Source organism: Ursus americanus, chromosome 5 (assembly GCF_024610735.1).
Source record: "Ursus americanus isolate L20-20 chromosome 5, mUrsAme1.1.p, whole genome shotgun sequence".
Taxonomy (NCBI): domain Eukaryota; kingdom Metazoa; phylum Chordata; class Mammalia; order Carnivora; family Ursidae; genus Ursus; species Ursus americanus.
This window is the reverse complement of record NC_142131.1, coordinates 63,041,173-63,055,421: the sequence shown is the minus strand read 5'-3', so window position 1 is coordinate 63,055,421 and position 14,249 is coordinate 63,041,173. Positions and strand designations below refer to the sequence as shown.

General features: G+C 41.7%; 1 protein-coding gene across 1 annotated transcript in view; it reads right to left on the bottom strand.

Annotated features, from left to right (window-relative positions):
• The window catches only part of FBN2 (fibrillin 2), a 240,051-nt gene extending 235,644 nt beyond the window's left edge, over window positions 1-4,407 (bottom strand). The window contains exons 1-2 of the mRNA XM_045794807.2: window positions 3,436-4,407; window positions 2,554-2,636 (exon numbers count right to left, since the gene is read on the bottom strand). Coding sequence (XP_045650763.1) covers window positions 2,554-2,636; window positions 3,436-3,689 — 337 coding nt within the window. The 5' untranslated portion in view covers window positions 3,690-4,407. The remainder of the gene's footprint in view (window positions 1-2,553; window positions 2,637-3,435) is intronic.
• Between the last annotated feature and the right edge of the window lie 9,842 nt (window positions 4,408-14,249).

The window sequence follows — 14,249 nt, the reverse complement described above, 5'->3', positions numbered from 1 at the left end:
TGGAAACAAATATTTGCAAGTTCAGAAGTACTTCAATGATCTTTACAGGTCACAACTAAGGACACTAACAACAAACACAGAAACTCAAATCAAAATACATTAGGTTTCTGGTAGTTTGAGAAATACATTTTTCTTTTATTATCTTCACATCTTCATGAAGCCTGGTCAACACCAAACAGATTAAAATGAGAGGGTAATCATTTTTAATATCCTTCTATAAAGAAAGAATGCTGATGTATAAATGAAATGATTAATCCTTGGTCCTAATATTCGATTTGTGTTTTACTTATCTCTTTTTGTAAGCTGCCACAGAGCTTTGCCTTTTGCTAAATGGTGGAAATTCAGTAAATATAATAAATAACTTATCACCAGGAAATCCTAGAATGAAAATTCTTGATTTTGACTTGATACTGCTTTCAATTTGGTTATTACCTCCATATATTATCATTTTAAATGTGAAAAATAATTGAACTACTAAATTTAATGGAAAATATTAAAATTCAAAGTTTATGTGAGATCCATACAAGAAAATTAAAAGGCATTAATTTTTCCTCTATTTTATGCACTATTTTTACTCTTGGGTATTTGAATTACTTTTTTGATGTGCTAATATTTTTGTAGATAACTCTAAATGCTTGATATATATAAGTGATATATATATATACGTTTCTTGAAGATACAAAGGTAACTTCAAAATTTATGCTTTTTAGAGATTTATGATGCATGTAACTTCCAATGTATTTCATAGGTACCCAAATATTTCAAGTAGTAGGTATGTGGGCTATAATAGTCACCGTTGCTCTGAGATATCCAAAGTTGTTCTTCTAAACAAGAGCACAATGTCACTGAAAAACTTAAAGTAGTTAAAGCAGATACTCAGAGGGCTATATATGTATACATGTACATATATATTTCTACTTCAAATATTCTGGAAGGCTCTGTTCTCTGGAATTCCCATTCCACACCGATCCAATAAAATCTGACTTTACAGATTTTCAACACATACCATAAACCGATCCCTTCTTCTCGGCTGCTCTCCAACTCAATAATGGCAGGCACATTCATTACATTCAGTGAGTCAGACTTTCCACAGTGCCTAAGTCATCCCAGCTAGTATGGCAGGTGTGTGGTGAGTGACATTAGCCGTTGTAGGATTCTAGGAACCATGTTTTTAAATCAGGCAAAGTGATGCCCTACTGGCCTGTAAGAGTAAATACACCCTCCATATATGCCTCATGTAGATGATTTCTGTATTGGGGAAAAAAGAATGCAATACCCTTTCCTTCTTTTTAATAAAGGCTTATCATTAGAGAATTTATTTAAAATATTCATGAATCACTTTAAAGAACACAGTCATTGTTTCCCATTTTTCCGTCCCTACTGGAAATTGTGGGATTTTTTTAGGGTAGACAATTATAAGAAACAAAAGTCTTTACAACATATGGGATTTCATTTCTTTTTTAAAATTGCAATGAAATAACATGAAGGGTCTATCTCAAACCCACAAAACCAATAAATATAGAGTCAGAAATGCCACTACATCCTTATTATCCCTTGGCTAGCGTGGCTTGCTCTTTTTCTCTGTTCACGGTTACATAATTATCTTTTCCCTGGAGAACATGAAGGTCAATCTAAAGTCAAGATTGGCTCTAAATGAATGTGCTGTCTATGATACCTGGCTCTCCTCCCAACAAGACAAATGTGACTGCTAGATAAATACACAGGAGAAGGCCAGTCACACTTCAACTCAAGAAATTAACAGGCATGTGAAATAAGACATGCCATGGTCCATTACTATGAGGCTGGTAACTAATGACTTCTCCAGTTAGAACTTGGGAGAGCTAGGTACACAATCTGTAAACTAAATAAAAGAGTAAAACTTTTAAGGTCAGAGATACAGAACTTTGAAAGCTCTAAGCCTCACACTTTGGAAATCTACTGTATACTATGAGATGTGGGGCCTGTAAATCCTAAATTCAAATATCTTCAAAAAAAATTAAAAAGGTCAAGTCATTTGGGAAGAGTTCTTTTAAAAATTTTGTTGACCTGGGTCAACTCTAACTCCCTATGAGAGTTCCTTTCATATCTATGTTATGTAGCTGTTGAGATGAAACCAGAGATAATAAAGTGGTTTTGTACAAAGGCCTAAGAAAGCTTGATCTTCAAAAGGCCTAAACCTCATGCAGTCAAAAGCCAGATAATTTACATAATCACATTGTGGTCTTATCTGGGCTCCTTTAGGAAAAAGTGGTTTTGAGTTATCTAGGGAATTGCTGTACTCCCCCTTCAGTTTGTATTAATAGACACAGAAAGATAAAACTTCCAAGTATCTTTGAAACCTTTATCATTATTGCCCTTCAACAGAGCCTAGAAGCAAAGTCTAAACTGATGTAAACCGGCTGCTTCTTCCCCAACATTCAAATGGAGCCTCGTCCTAATTATCACTGCTTTGTGGCCACTGGATTCTAACAGTAACTGTGTGTCCCGGACAACTGAATCCAAGAGCTCAGCCCAAAGGCACTGCCCAAGCTGGGATCCCAATCAAGCACTCACGGACAATGCACTGGTTTCCTCCAGGAAGCGTCTTCCATCCTGGGCAGCAGTAGGAGTGGAACCTGGATCCGCACACGTTGGGCCTGCGATGGACAAGGAGGTCACACAGGCGCAGGGAAGTGTATGGTAACACATTAGCGTTTTTGCTAAGCAAAAACCCTGAGCGAGATTTCGGGACAACAAACAAACCAAAACTACACTTCAAGTTCTTGAGGCTTCGGGTGCAAACAGGGAAGTAAATGGGCTGGAATGGGGGAGGGTCGGAAACGTCTAAACCTTGCCTTTCATCTGCCCTCCCTTATTGCCTTTTTAAAGGGCGAAAAGAAACATGGAAACATATAATTTGCTACTACTCTAGCCTCCGGATGCAAAGAACAAAGGGAACACTCTGTTTCAAAAATCCTTGCCCTCGTCCCCAAATCCGTCTGTCCTTAATCCACTGTTACTTTGGCCCCGACGTGTCAAGGAAGGCGCGTCGGAAGGCGAAGCGCTGGAGGTTGATGATTAGAGTGAACCATAAGCCCCGCACTCGTTCTCAAACAAAAGGCTCTGGAGCTGCGCCCCCGACGGTGGGGAGCAGGCAGGCTCCACGAGCCTCGACGCAGAGTGGACTCAAGCCCGCCCTCCGCCCGACATTGGGAACCTGCTCCCGCACCGCGGGCAAAGCCTGCGCTCTACCATCCGCACCGGGGGCCTTGGACCCAACCGCCCGAGGGAGGGCTTTTTGCTGGCTGAGCCGCGGAGGAAAAGGGGGAGGCGCTCCTGGGAGTCCTCGGGATTCTGGTGGAGGCGGCCGCGGCTCGAGCCGCCAGAACTAGGTTCAGGGAGGGGTGGGATGGAAAGCTGCCAAGCGCAGGATCCCCCCCCCCCCTGCCCACCTACCCTCGGAGCACGTCCTGCTGTCCTCGCCTGCGGACGCGGCTGGCTGCCGCGGCGCCCTCCTCACGGTACTCAGGCACAGCGAACCCGCCTTCAGAGCCCGCCGCCGCGGGCCGGACCTGTTGCGGCGACGACTGGGGCCGGGGCGGCTTGGGCGGTGGAGGCTGGAGCTGGCCAGCCGTGCCCTGCGCCCAGAGCGCCACGCAGCCCAGCCACACGAAGTAGGGCTGGAGACACAGCCGCCGCCGTCTCCCCATCGCGGGCGCCGAGAGCGCGCGGACCAGGGTCCGCGGAGGGGGCGAGCCGGGAGACAAAATCTGCGCGGCCTGAAAAAAGTCAGGGTCTAACAAGCCCTCCGTCGGCTCCCAAGACTCCCTGGGGCTCGGGCTCCCTGCAGTAGCGGGAGCCCCGGACCAAGCGCCGGCCCCCGGGCTGCCGGCGGCACGCGGGCTCTAGCGCAGCGGGCAGCGAGGCGCGGCGGCGGTACGGCCGGCAGCCCCGCGCGGTCCACGTTGCATCCCCCGGGCCACGGCCCCGAGCGACTCCGGGACCGCCAGCGGGAGGGGGCGGGAAATTACAAAAGTAACCCGAGCAGCCGCGGCGTAAAGTTACAAAGAAAGCGGACCTCAAAAGAAAAAAAAAGGGCCTGCACGCAGCGCCTCGGCGGATTCCCGTGCGCTCCGGGAACAGATCCTGGAAAGCTGCAAAAGTCACCAGAAAAAAGCCGGCAAACAAACAAAAGTCGCCCCCCGAAAGAAGAGGGTCTCCTCCCGGCTCGCCTGGAGTCCCGCGAGGCAGCGACGCGCCGGCGGCGGCTCAGAGTGGAGCTGAGGTGTGCGGGGCCAGGGCGAGCCGCCGGTGAGAGGGGCAGGAGACTGGACGCCAGGGAAGATGCGGCGGGCGAGGGCGCGGCGCGGGCGTTTTTGAGGCCCGGCGGGGCGTGGGGCGGGCCGGCGGGCGGCGGCTGTCAGTGGGGGCTGGAGCGCAACCGTCCACACGTGGAGCGCAGCCCCGACCCAGGGGCCGACGCAGAGTGGGCGGAGACAGAGTTAAGGGGCTAACGGGTGGGGAGGAACAAGGGGAGCTGGGGGCTGGGGGAGGGGAAGAGGAAGGAAGGGGGTAGGGTGAAGGGAGGGGAGAGGACTGAGATTGGGGAGAAGGGGGGCAAGCCTGAGAGGAAGACCAGGGCTGGAAGAGGGGCTTGGAAGGAGGGATTGGCGAGCCCGGGTGCGAGAGGAAATGAGCGGGGGATGGGGGCGAGGTTAGAGCGAGGAGAGAAGTGGGAAAGGGGAGGGGGGGCCGGGGGCCTTGGGGCCGGCTGGAGGGGGCGAGGCGTTAGTCGGCTTTGCTTCCCGTCCCCCTCAATTGGCCGCTAGCTCTGTTTTGACTGTACAAAGCAAGTAGACGACGGGGGAGGGGGCGGTTAGGGGCCGGATTTGGGAAAAGAGGCAGCAGTCCCTTCCCCTCCCCCTCCGCCCTCGCCGGGCCGCGGACCAGGGACGAGGGTCTCTAAAGGCGCTTGACTAGGCTGGACCCACAGCTGAAGTTCCCTTCGCCGGGCAGAGGCCACAGGGTTGAGGAGGAGAACGGGTACTCCCCCGAGGACCCAGACCCAGACCCGGGGTGGGGGGACTCGCAGCCGAGCAGGAATAGAGACTCGCGCGGGACTTGGTCTCTATCTCAATCCAAGGAGGCCTGGCCCTCCCCATCGCCCTCGTACCCCCACCCCCCAACCCCCGGGATAGGCGTCAGTCTGTGGGACCCGCACAGGGGCTGGGCATTTCCAGATTGAAATGCGCCTTCCACCTCCAAGAGAGAGCTCACGCGGCCGCGGGGGGCCTCGGCTACATGCGGGCGCCGCGGTCCTGGGGAGTCCGCGTAGGGGGTGTGCTCAGGAGTGACCCCTTGGCAGAGCTCTGCCGAGGTCTGCAACCAGCGAGGAGTTAGAGCCCCTGAAGTGGCAGGGGTGTGGCGGCGGGGGGGGGGGCGCAGAACTGGTAAATGGGTATTCGGGCATATCCTTGGTTCCTGGTTTGGACTCCTCATTAATGATTAAGCCCTAGCGATTGGTGCATCCAGGCTGGCGACCTGCCCTCTGAACCCTTAGAACTGCCTCTGCGTTCACCCGCCTCTGGGGTCTTCCCTTGTGGCCCTGCTCTCATGAGGTCTCTGTAAAGCCCTAGTCATCTCTTAACCCATGGCACTGCATAATTAAAAATCAAACATCCTTGAAAACTAAGGCTAACCATCCAAACACAGTTTAAGAAACAGTACAAGAGGGTAATGTCTGGGTTATTCAGGCCTAGGGAACTTTACTTTAAATACATATGTGGGGGGGGGGGTGCCCCCCCCCCGCGCCTGAATTGCCCAGATGTGTTATTTGGCAGCCAAAATTCCCTGAGAATTGGCATAACTCCCTTCTCTATTTTCCAAATGTAGTCAGACAAAGAGTCTGACTTACAACAGTCTCATAAGGCCTAAAAAAAAAGTAGGAGTCACATAATTCCATGTGAGACACCAATTTGTACAAATTCAAAGAAATTAAAGACAGTAATAGAGGTATTTGTCATGCACTGTGCTTCAAATAAATAAAACCATTTTAACTAAAGGAACTAAATAAAGTAACTATCTCCTGGCTGAAGGCCATATTTTAATTATACTCTTTAAAACATTTAACCTTGTTAAATGGGTTTTTGTTAATACTTATATGGCTTCAGGGTTCATTCCTGTCTGTCACATAAAATCCAAATGCTCTAAAATTTCATATGCATGTATCCTTTGACTCAACAATTCAACTTTTAGAAATCTATTTAAAAGACGTGCAGGCGAAAGAAATGAAATGATGAATGCATTCATCTGTTCATCGCAGCACTGTCGTAATAGCAAAATATTAGAAACACAAATGTCCCGTCAGTAAGAAAATTTTTGAATGTAGTTTAATACATTCAATGAAATACTATATAGCTGTAAAAATTGAATGGGGATCTCTGTACAGTCCTACGGAGTTAGCTCTAGATTATGCAATTTAGTGGGAGGAAAAGAGCCAAAGTACAGATAGAAATAGGCAAATCCATTGAGGTAGAAAGAATAAAGGTTATCAATGTCTGGGGTGGGTGGGTGGGGAGAAGGGAATGAGCAATTATTGTTTAATGGGTCCAGAATTTCCAAAGAATGATGAAAAAAGTTCTGAAAATTAATTGTGAAAATGGTTGTACAACATTGTGAATGTACTTAATGACCCTGAATTGTATACTTAAGTATGGCTAAAATGGTCATTTTATGGCATGCATATTTTACAAAAATAAAAAAAAATTGTACAAGGTGTAGGATATTGTTTATTGTATGCTACTTGATGGTGTGTGGCTATGGGTGCATTTTAAAAAATAGAAGTGTAAACCAAATCTAATAAAAATGGTTATCTTAGGGAAGAAAGATATTGAAGAGAAAATGATGGGAGATAGATGCTTGTAAATATGCCTTGTTTTATAGTTCTAACTTTGGAACCATGTATATATTTTATATAATTAAAGACAAAATTAAATTTAGAAAGAGCAATGCCTACCGGGGCCTGGGTGGCTCAGTCAGTTAAGTATCTGCCTTGATTTCAACTCAGGTCATGATCTCGGGTGGTGAGATGGAGCCCCACCCCACGCCATGTCAGGCTCCATGCTGTCTGCTTGGGATTCTCTCTCTCTCTGCCCCTCCCCCCACTCATGCTCTCTCTTTCTCTCTCTCTAGAAACAAATAAATAAAATCTTAAAAAGAGCAATGCCTAAAAATTTAGAACAAACTAAAACAAATGAACCTATTTCTCACACTGGTGGCATAACCAGAGGGAATAATTACTCAAGGTGTTACTTTAACACAATATGTGAAATGTACATCTTTAGTAGGATATAATCTAAGGATGAAATGAGCCAAATTCAAGAAGCCTGAAATTGTATTCAAAGGTGGTAATATGAGAGAGGAAGAGAGAAAGAGAAAGAGGGAGAAAAATATTAGAAATCATGATTTCAGCATAAGAGAATGGAGATACATAAAATAAAAAAAAATGTTGTAAGCTTCAATTGAATTATAAAATGTCAATATGAAATTAGAACTTATCTTTATCTTTCAAAAAATACTCATTTCCTGGTCCTACACATTGAAAAGACCTGGAAGTAGGGACAACCCAATAACAACAGACACCCTTTGTGCCCAGATTATGGTTCCTAAACACCAGTAAAAGGAATGACAGTTCCTTGGTTAAGAATCTGATTTCAGGTTTGGGGCATGATATATGTAAGATATGTTAAATCTAAACTATCTATCTTGTCATACTTGAAAGCAAGGAATTTATCACTTTGGGGATCATGTCAAAAGAAAACTGAAGATAACACGAGAAAGATCTCACTGACCAAGGATGGGAAAATTTGAGCATCAAAAAGAAAAATGACCACAAAAGACTGAAATATATGAAATGTATAAAAGTTTAAGAGTTCCAAATGATATCCCAAGTAAAAATTAATTGGTCACTTTTAGAGGTTATTAAGCATAGCTTATTATTCTAGAAATATTGATAAAATAATTATGTATTCTGCCTTTGCTGGAGAGACTTAAAGTATTTCTTTTTTAAAAAATTGCAATTGTAAACACAGGAATGATAGAAAAATCACAACTTCACAAACTGTAATGAAATAATGGATCTGAGCAACAGTTATCAATGACTGCTAAAACCATTAAGTCAGCCATTCCTACCTGTAGTCTGTTTTCTCCCCAGTGGACATCTGGCAATATCTGAAGACATATTTTATTGTCACAACAAAATGGTGTGTGGTGGGCAGAAAGGTCAAGGGTACCAAGGATGCTGCTAAATATCCTACACTGCACAAACAGTTCCCCATAACAAAGCACCATCTGGTCCAAGATACCAATTTATAAGAGAAACTCTATGTTAGGTGAACAATCAAGGGGGAACTTTTTAACAAAATATTTAAGTTGTTACTATCAAAACCTACTGGTTAACTGTTAAGTTCTGAAAAACAGGACAATCAGACATTATATGTCTATTCAAATGGTGCAACAGGAGGCACAAAGAACCACCTATAAAATATCTTTGTCAAAAAACGTAACCTGAATTATGTAGTCATCATTTTACATTTAACTTCCAGTGTTTAGGAACTGTAGAGGGTAGTGAAACATGTTAAATGGTATTGCAAGAATACAGTCAACCAGATCTAGAATATGGGAAATACCACAGGATCAATTTTGTTCAAATAAATGACATAAGGTTGCACCTTATCTGGGATTTTTATTTTAACATGGGTGTAAAATGACATTTTTGGGACAATATGGGGGATTGAAAGCTGATTATTAGATGTTAAAGATTTATTTTTCATTTGGGAGGGGTGTGACAATGATATTATATTTTTTAAAGATGGACTAGATGTACTTTTCTCTATTCCTTTTGCTAAGTATACTTAGCTAAATATCCTGAATGTTGTATATATAAAAAGAAGACTCTAAACAGTGGAAGGAAGACAGCAGACTGGCTGGACCCCAGGACCTGAGGAGTGACATGGAAGTGAGTTCCCTGAGTTTTTGTTTTGCCTCATATATCCTGGACTGGGTGCTGAAGAAGCTGGAAACCTGGAAATGCCAACTGGCACAGACCAAAAAAAGCCTTGGAGAAAAGCCTGCACTTTCTAGCCAAAGGTCAGAAAAAGGATGCACTAGCAAAACAGAAAACTTATAGACAATAGCAGCTCTACAACTAGCCAAGCATTACAGTGGACATTTGATGATATCTGAAGACATTTTTTATTGTGATCACCCCTGCACCAGCAAAGGCCAAATGGAGAGTTTAAACTTTCATCCTCACCAAGCTATAAAAAGGTGTTCCTCCCCTTCTCCCACAGTACTGTCAGAGAAGCTCAGATAATGAACCACTTCCCGTGACACACCCCAACGGTGCAATGCAGAAGCTGGACTTCCACTTCTACCTAACAGTAATGAACTGGCCTGTCCACTGGTATCAGAGAAGCCAGCAAGTAGAGGGTCAGGACTTTTATTATTGCCCATCCCCATGATGTCATGAGAAGCCACAAAGAGCCACATAAAGAGTAGGAATGAAGCAAAGGTCTCCCTCCCAGCCAGAGAGGTACAGCAGCGGTTTAGTGCAAAGTAAGTCCTCCCACCCCTCACTAGCAATCACAAAATGCTCCTCGCATCCCAAGTGTCTCAAAAGAGGAAGAACTTGGACTCCACCCCCACTCTTCTTCTACCTTCTGTGCAGAATCAGATGAGACTGTTAAAACACGATTTAATATGATCCAAAATTTACAACATAACACCCAAAATATCCAGAATTCAAATGAAAACTGTTCATCATGCCAAGACTCAAACAAAAAAAGAAAATTGATACTTACCAACCCTGAGATGACACCGGTGTTTGAATTATCTGCAGCCATGATAAAAAAAAGTTTTGGTGAGCATTTGTGAACATGCTTGAAACAAAGGAAAAAAGAGTAGAAAATCTCAGCAAAGAAGTAGAAGATATGAGGAAGAACTAAATAGAAGTCTTTGAAGTGAAAAACACAATAATCAAAATTAGCTTAATGGATGGAGTTATCAGCAAAATGGAGGGGACAGAGGAAATAATCAACAAACTTGAAAATAGAGTAATAGAAATTACCCAACAAACACAAAGAGAAAATAGAATGAAAAAACAAACCAACAACCAGTGTCAGGGACCTGTGAGACTATAACAAAAAATCTAGGCATGCCTGGGTGGCTCAGTCAGTTAAACATCTGATTCTTGATTTCAACTCAGGTCATGATCTCAGGGTCCTGGGATTGAGCTCTGAGTCAGGCTCCAAGCTGGACGTGGAGCCTGCTTAAGATTCTCTCTCTCCCTCCCCCGTTACCCATCCTCCCCTCTCTTTCTGTAAGACAAATGAATAAATCTTAAAAAAAAAAAATCTAACATTTGCTTATCAGACTCAGAAGCAGAGAGAGAGGGTAGATGCTGAACAACTATTTGAAGAAATAATGGCTGAAAATTTGCAAAATTTAGCAAAAGAGAAACAAACAGATTCAAAAAGCTAAGGGAATCCCAAACAGTATAATCCCAAAGGAATCCACATCATGATTCAGCACAAACTTATGAATATTAAAGACAAAGAAAGCAGCAAGAGAAATGACACCTTACTGGTAGGGTAAAACAATTCAAATGAAAGCAGATTTCTCATCAGAAGTCATGGAGGCCAGAATGAATTGTCACACATTTCTCAAGTGCTGGGGAAAAAAAAGAAAAGAATTGTCAATATAAAATTCTACCACCAGAGAGAATATCATTCAGGAATGAAAGGGAAATCAAGATATTCTCAGAAGAAGGAAAGAAAGAAGATTTGTCTCCAGCAGATCTACACTAAACTAATGCCTGAAGAAAAATCTCTTAAAAAAAAAAAAGAAAGAAAGAAAGAAGGAAGAATCTCTAAAGAGAGAGGAAATGATAACAGAAGGGATCTTGGAATATCAGAAAAGAGGAAAGAACAATGAAAAGAGAGAAAATACGGAAAAATTTGCATGAATACAATAAACTATTTCTCTTGATTTTCTGAACTATACTTGATGGTTAAAGCAAAAATGTTAATATTGTCTCATGTGCTCCTCAATGTATGCAGAGGAAATATTTATGACAATGGCTCATAAAGGGTAGTAAAATTTCTAAACTGATAAAATGCTGATACAAGTGGACTGTGATAAGTTAAAGGGGTAGCACAGGGAGATCTTTGTGGTGAGGGACTAGTTCTCTAATTGATTATTGGTGTTTGCCCAAATGCACACATGTGATAAAATGGCACAGAACTATATACATACATTGTACCAATGTCAATATCCTGGGTTTTATATTGTACTATAGCTGCATAAGAATTATTAGAGAAAACTGGGTGAAGAGTTAACAGGACCTTTCTGTACTTTCTTTGCAACTTTCTGTTAATCTATATTTTAAAATAAATTATAATATCATTGGGAAATACAAGGGTTTTTGTATTTTACTACTTGACTCATTCTTCCCTATCTCCTTTATCAGTGTCATATTGAGAAATTTTGTTACATGGGACTGAAAAACAGAGGCTGATTGATTAAATGAAATGGCAGTGTTAAGCATTGTTAAAGCTGTGTACCTCTCTATCCGTAACTGGCAGATCCAGTAAGCAGAAAACCAGTGAGGACAGAGTTGAACTGAACAGTATCAATCAATTAATTGAATCTAGGTGACATTTACAGAATACTTCAACTAAAAACAGCAGAATGCATTCTTCTCAAGCTCCCCCAGAATATTTACCATGATGGACCACTTTCTGGGCCATAAAACATACCATAACAAAATTCAGGAGAATGGAAATCATACAAAGTATGTTCTCAGATCACAATGTAATTAAACCATAAACCAGTAACAGAAAGAGAGCTAGAAAATACCAAAATATTTGGGTGTTAAACAACACATTTCTAAATAACATGCATGTCAAAAAAGAAATTTCAAAAGAAATTAAAGAATATGTTGAACTGAGAATAAAAATATAAGTCATCAGAATCTGTAGGATGCAGTGAACATAGTGTTTAGAGGGAAATTTACAGCACTAGATGCATACATCAGAAAAAAGAAAGCCCTGGGGCGCCTGGGTGGCACAGCGGTTAAGCGTCTGCCTTCGGCTCAGGGCGTGATCCTGGCGTTATGGGATCGAGCCCCACATCAGGCTCCTCCGCTATGAGCCTGCTTCTTCCTCTCCCACTCCCCCTGCTGTGTTCCCTCTCTCGCTGGCTGTCTCTATCTCTGTCAAATAAATAAATAAAATCTTAAAAAAAAAAAAAGAAAAGAAAAAAGAAAGCCCTAGTACTGATGATCTAAGTTTCCACATTAGGGAACAAGAAAAAGAAGAGCAAATTAAATCGAAAGTAAAAAGAAGAATATATTAAAAATTATAGCAGAAATCAATGAAATTGAAAAGAGGAAAAGAATAGAGGAAATCAACAAGGTAAAATGTTGGTTCTTTGAAAAGATCAGTATAATCAATAAACTTTGGTTTCAGGCAAACCAAGAAAAAGAGAGAAGACACTAATTACTAATATCAGAAATAACAGACAGCCATCATTACTTATCCTGTGGACATTAAAACAATAATAAGGAATAGTATGAACAACTCTGCTACAAATTTGATTACTTAAATGAAATGGACTAATGTCCTGAAAGACACCAGTTATCAGAACTCACACAAGAAGAAATAGATCATTTGAATCAACCTGTATTTATTAAAGAAATTGAATTAATAATGAATAACATTCCAAGAGAGAAAGTACCTGGCCCAGATGGCATCTATAAATCCACTGGGATTTTAACAAACATTTAAGGAACAAACGATATCACTATACTCTCTTCTAGGAAATAAAAGTAGTGGGAACACTTCCTAACTCATTCTATAAGACCAGCAGTCCCCTAAAATCAAAATAAGATATTTCAAGAAAAGAAAATTACAGACCAATATTACAAACATAAGTGCAAAAACCCTCAACAAAATAGCAGCAAACTGAATCCAATGATGTATAAAAAGAATTATATACACTTGTAACTCTTGGAGATGTTTTCCAGACATGCGATACCGGTTCAACATTTAAAAATCAATTAATGCATTCCATCACATCAATAGGCTAAAAATGAAAAATCTTCTGTCAATAGACTCAGAAAAAGCATTTCATAAAACCTAATATCCAATCATGAGAAAAACGCCTGGCAATCTAGAAATAGAGGGAAATGTTCTCAACTTGATAAGGAAGAAATACAAAGAACCTAGAGCTAACATGATCCTTAATGGTGAGAAACTGAATGCTTTCCCCTTAAGATTGGGACAAAGACAAGGATGTCCCTTCTCACTAGTTCCTATTCAACAATGTACTGGCATAAGTTAAGAGAAGGAAATAAAAGTTATACAAATGGGAAGGAAGAAATAAAACTATCTTTGTTCACAGAGAACATAATGTCTGTCTAGAAAATTCCAAAGAATCAACAAAAAACTCCTGGAACTAATAAGTGATTATGGTAAGTTTGCAGGATACAAGGTCAATCTAGACAAGTTGATTACTTTCCTATATATCAATGAAAACTGACAAAAAAATACGTATATATCTAGCAAAATATGTACAAGATCTATATGAGGAAACTTTCAGAGCTTTGAAGAAAGAATCAAAAGAAGATCTAAATAAGTGGAGGGATGTTCCTTGTTTATGGGTAAAAAGACTCAATATTGTTAAGATGTTAGTTTTTCCTGATGTGATCTATAGACTCACCCCAATCCCAGTTAAAATCCCAGCAATTTATTTTGTGGATATCAATAAATGGATTCTAAAGATTATATGAAGAGGCTAAAGACCTAGAATAGACCACACAATACTGAAGAACAGTCAGAAGACTGATATTACCTAACTTCAGAATTTACTATAGAAGCTACAGCAATCAAGATAGTATGGCATTGGATATGTGGGTAGTTATATTCCTCTAATTTTGTCTATTTTGAAGGCTTTCATAATGAAAACTTGTTTTGTTTTCAATGGTACAGACTGGTTCCTGAGAGCCTTCATCATCTGTCTTTTTTTCACATTTTCTCCCTTTCCCCTAATAATCACAAACTTAATCCACACTCTAGGTTTTGTCAGTTCTATTGATTTTCTGTTTTCCAAATCAGTAATTCCTGCCTTCGTCATTATTTTATTATGTTTTCCTTGAAAAATACATGCTTTAATTTTCTAGTTCTTGCTCAGATTTTTTAGTCCAACGCTTA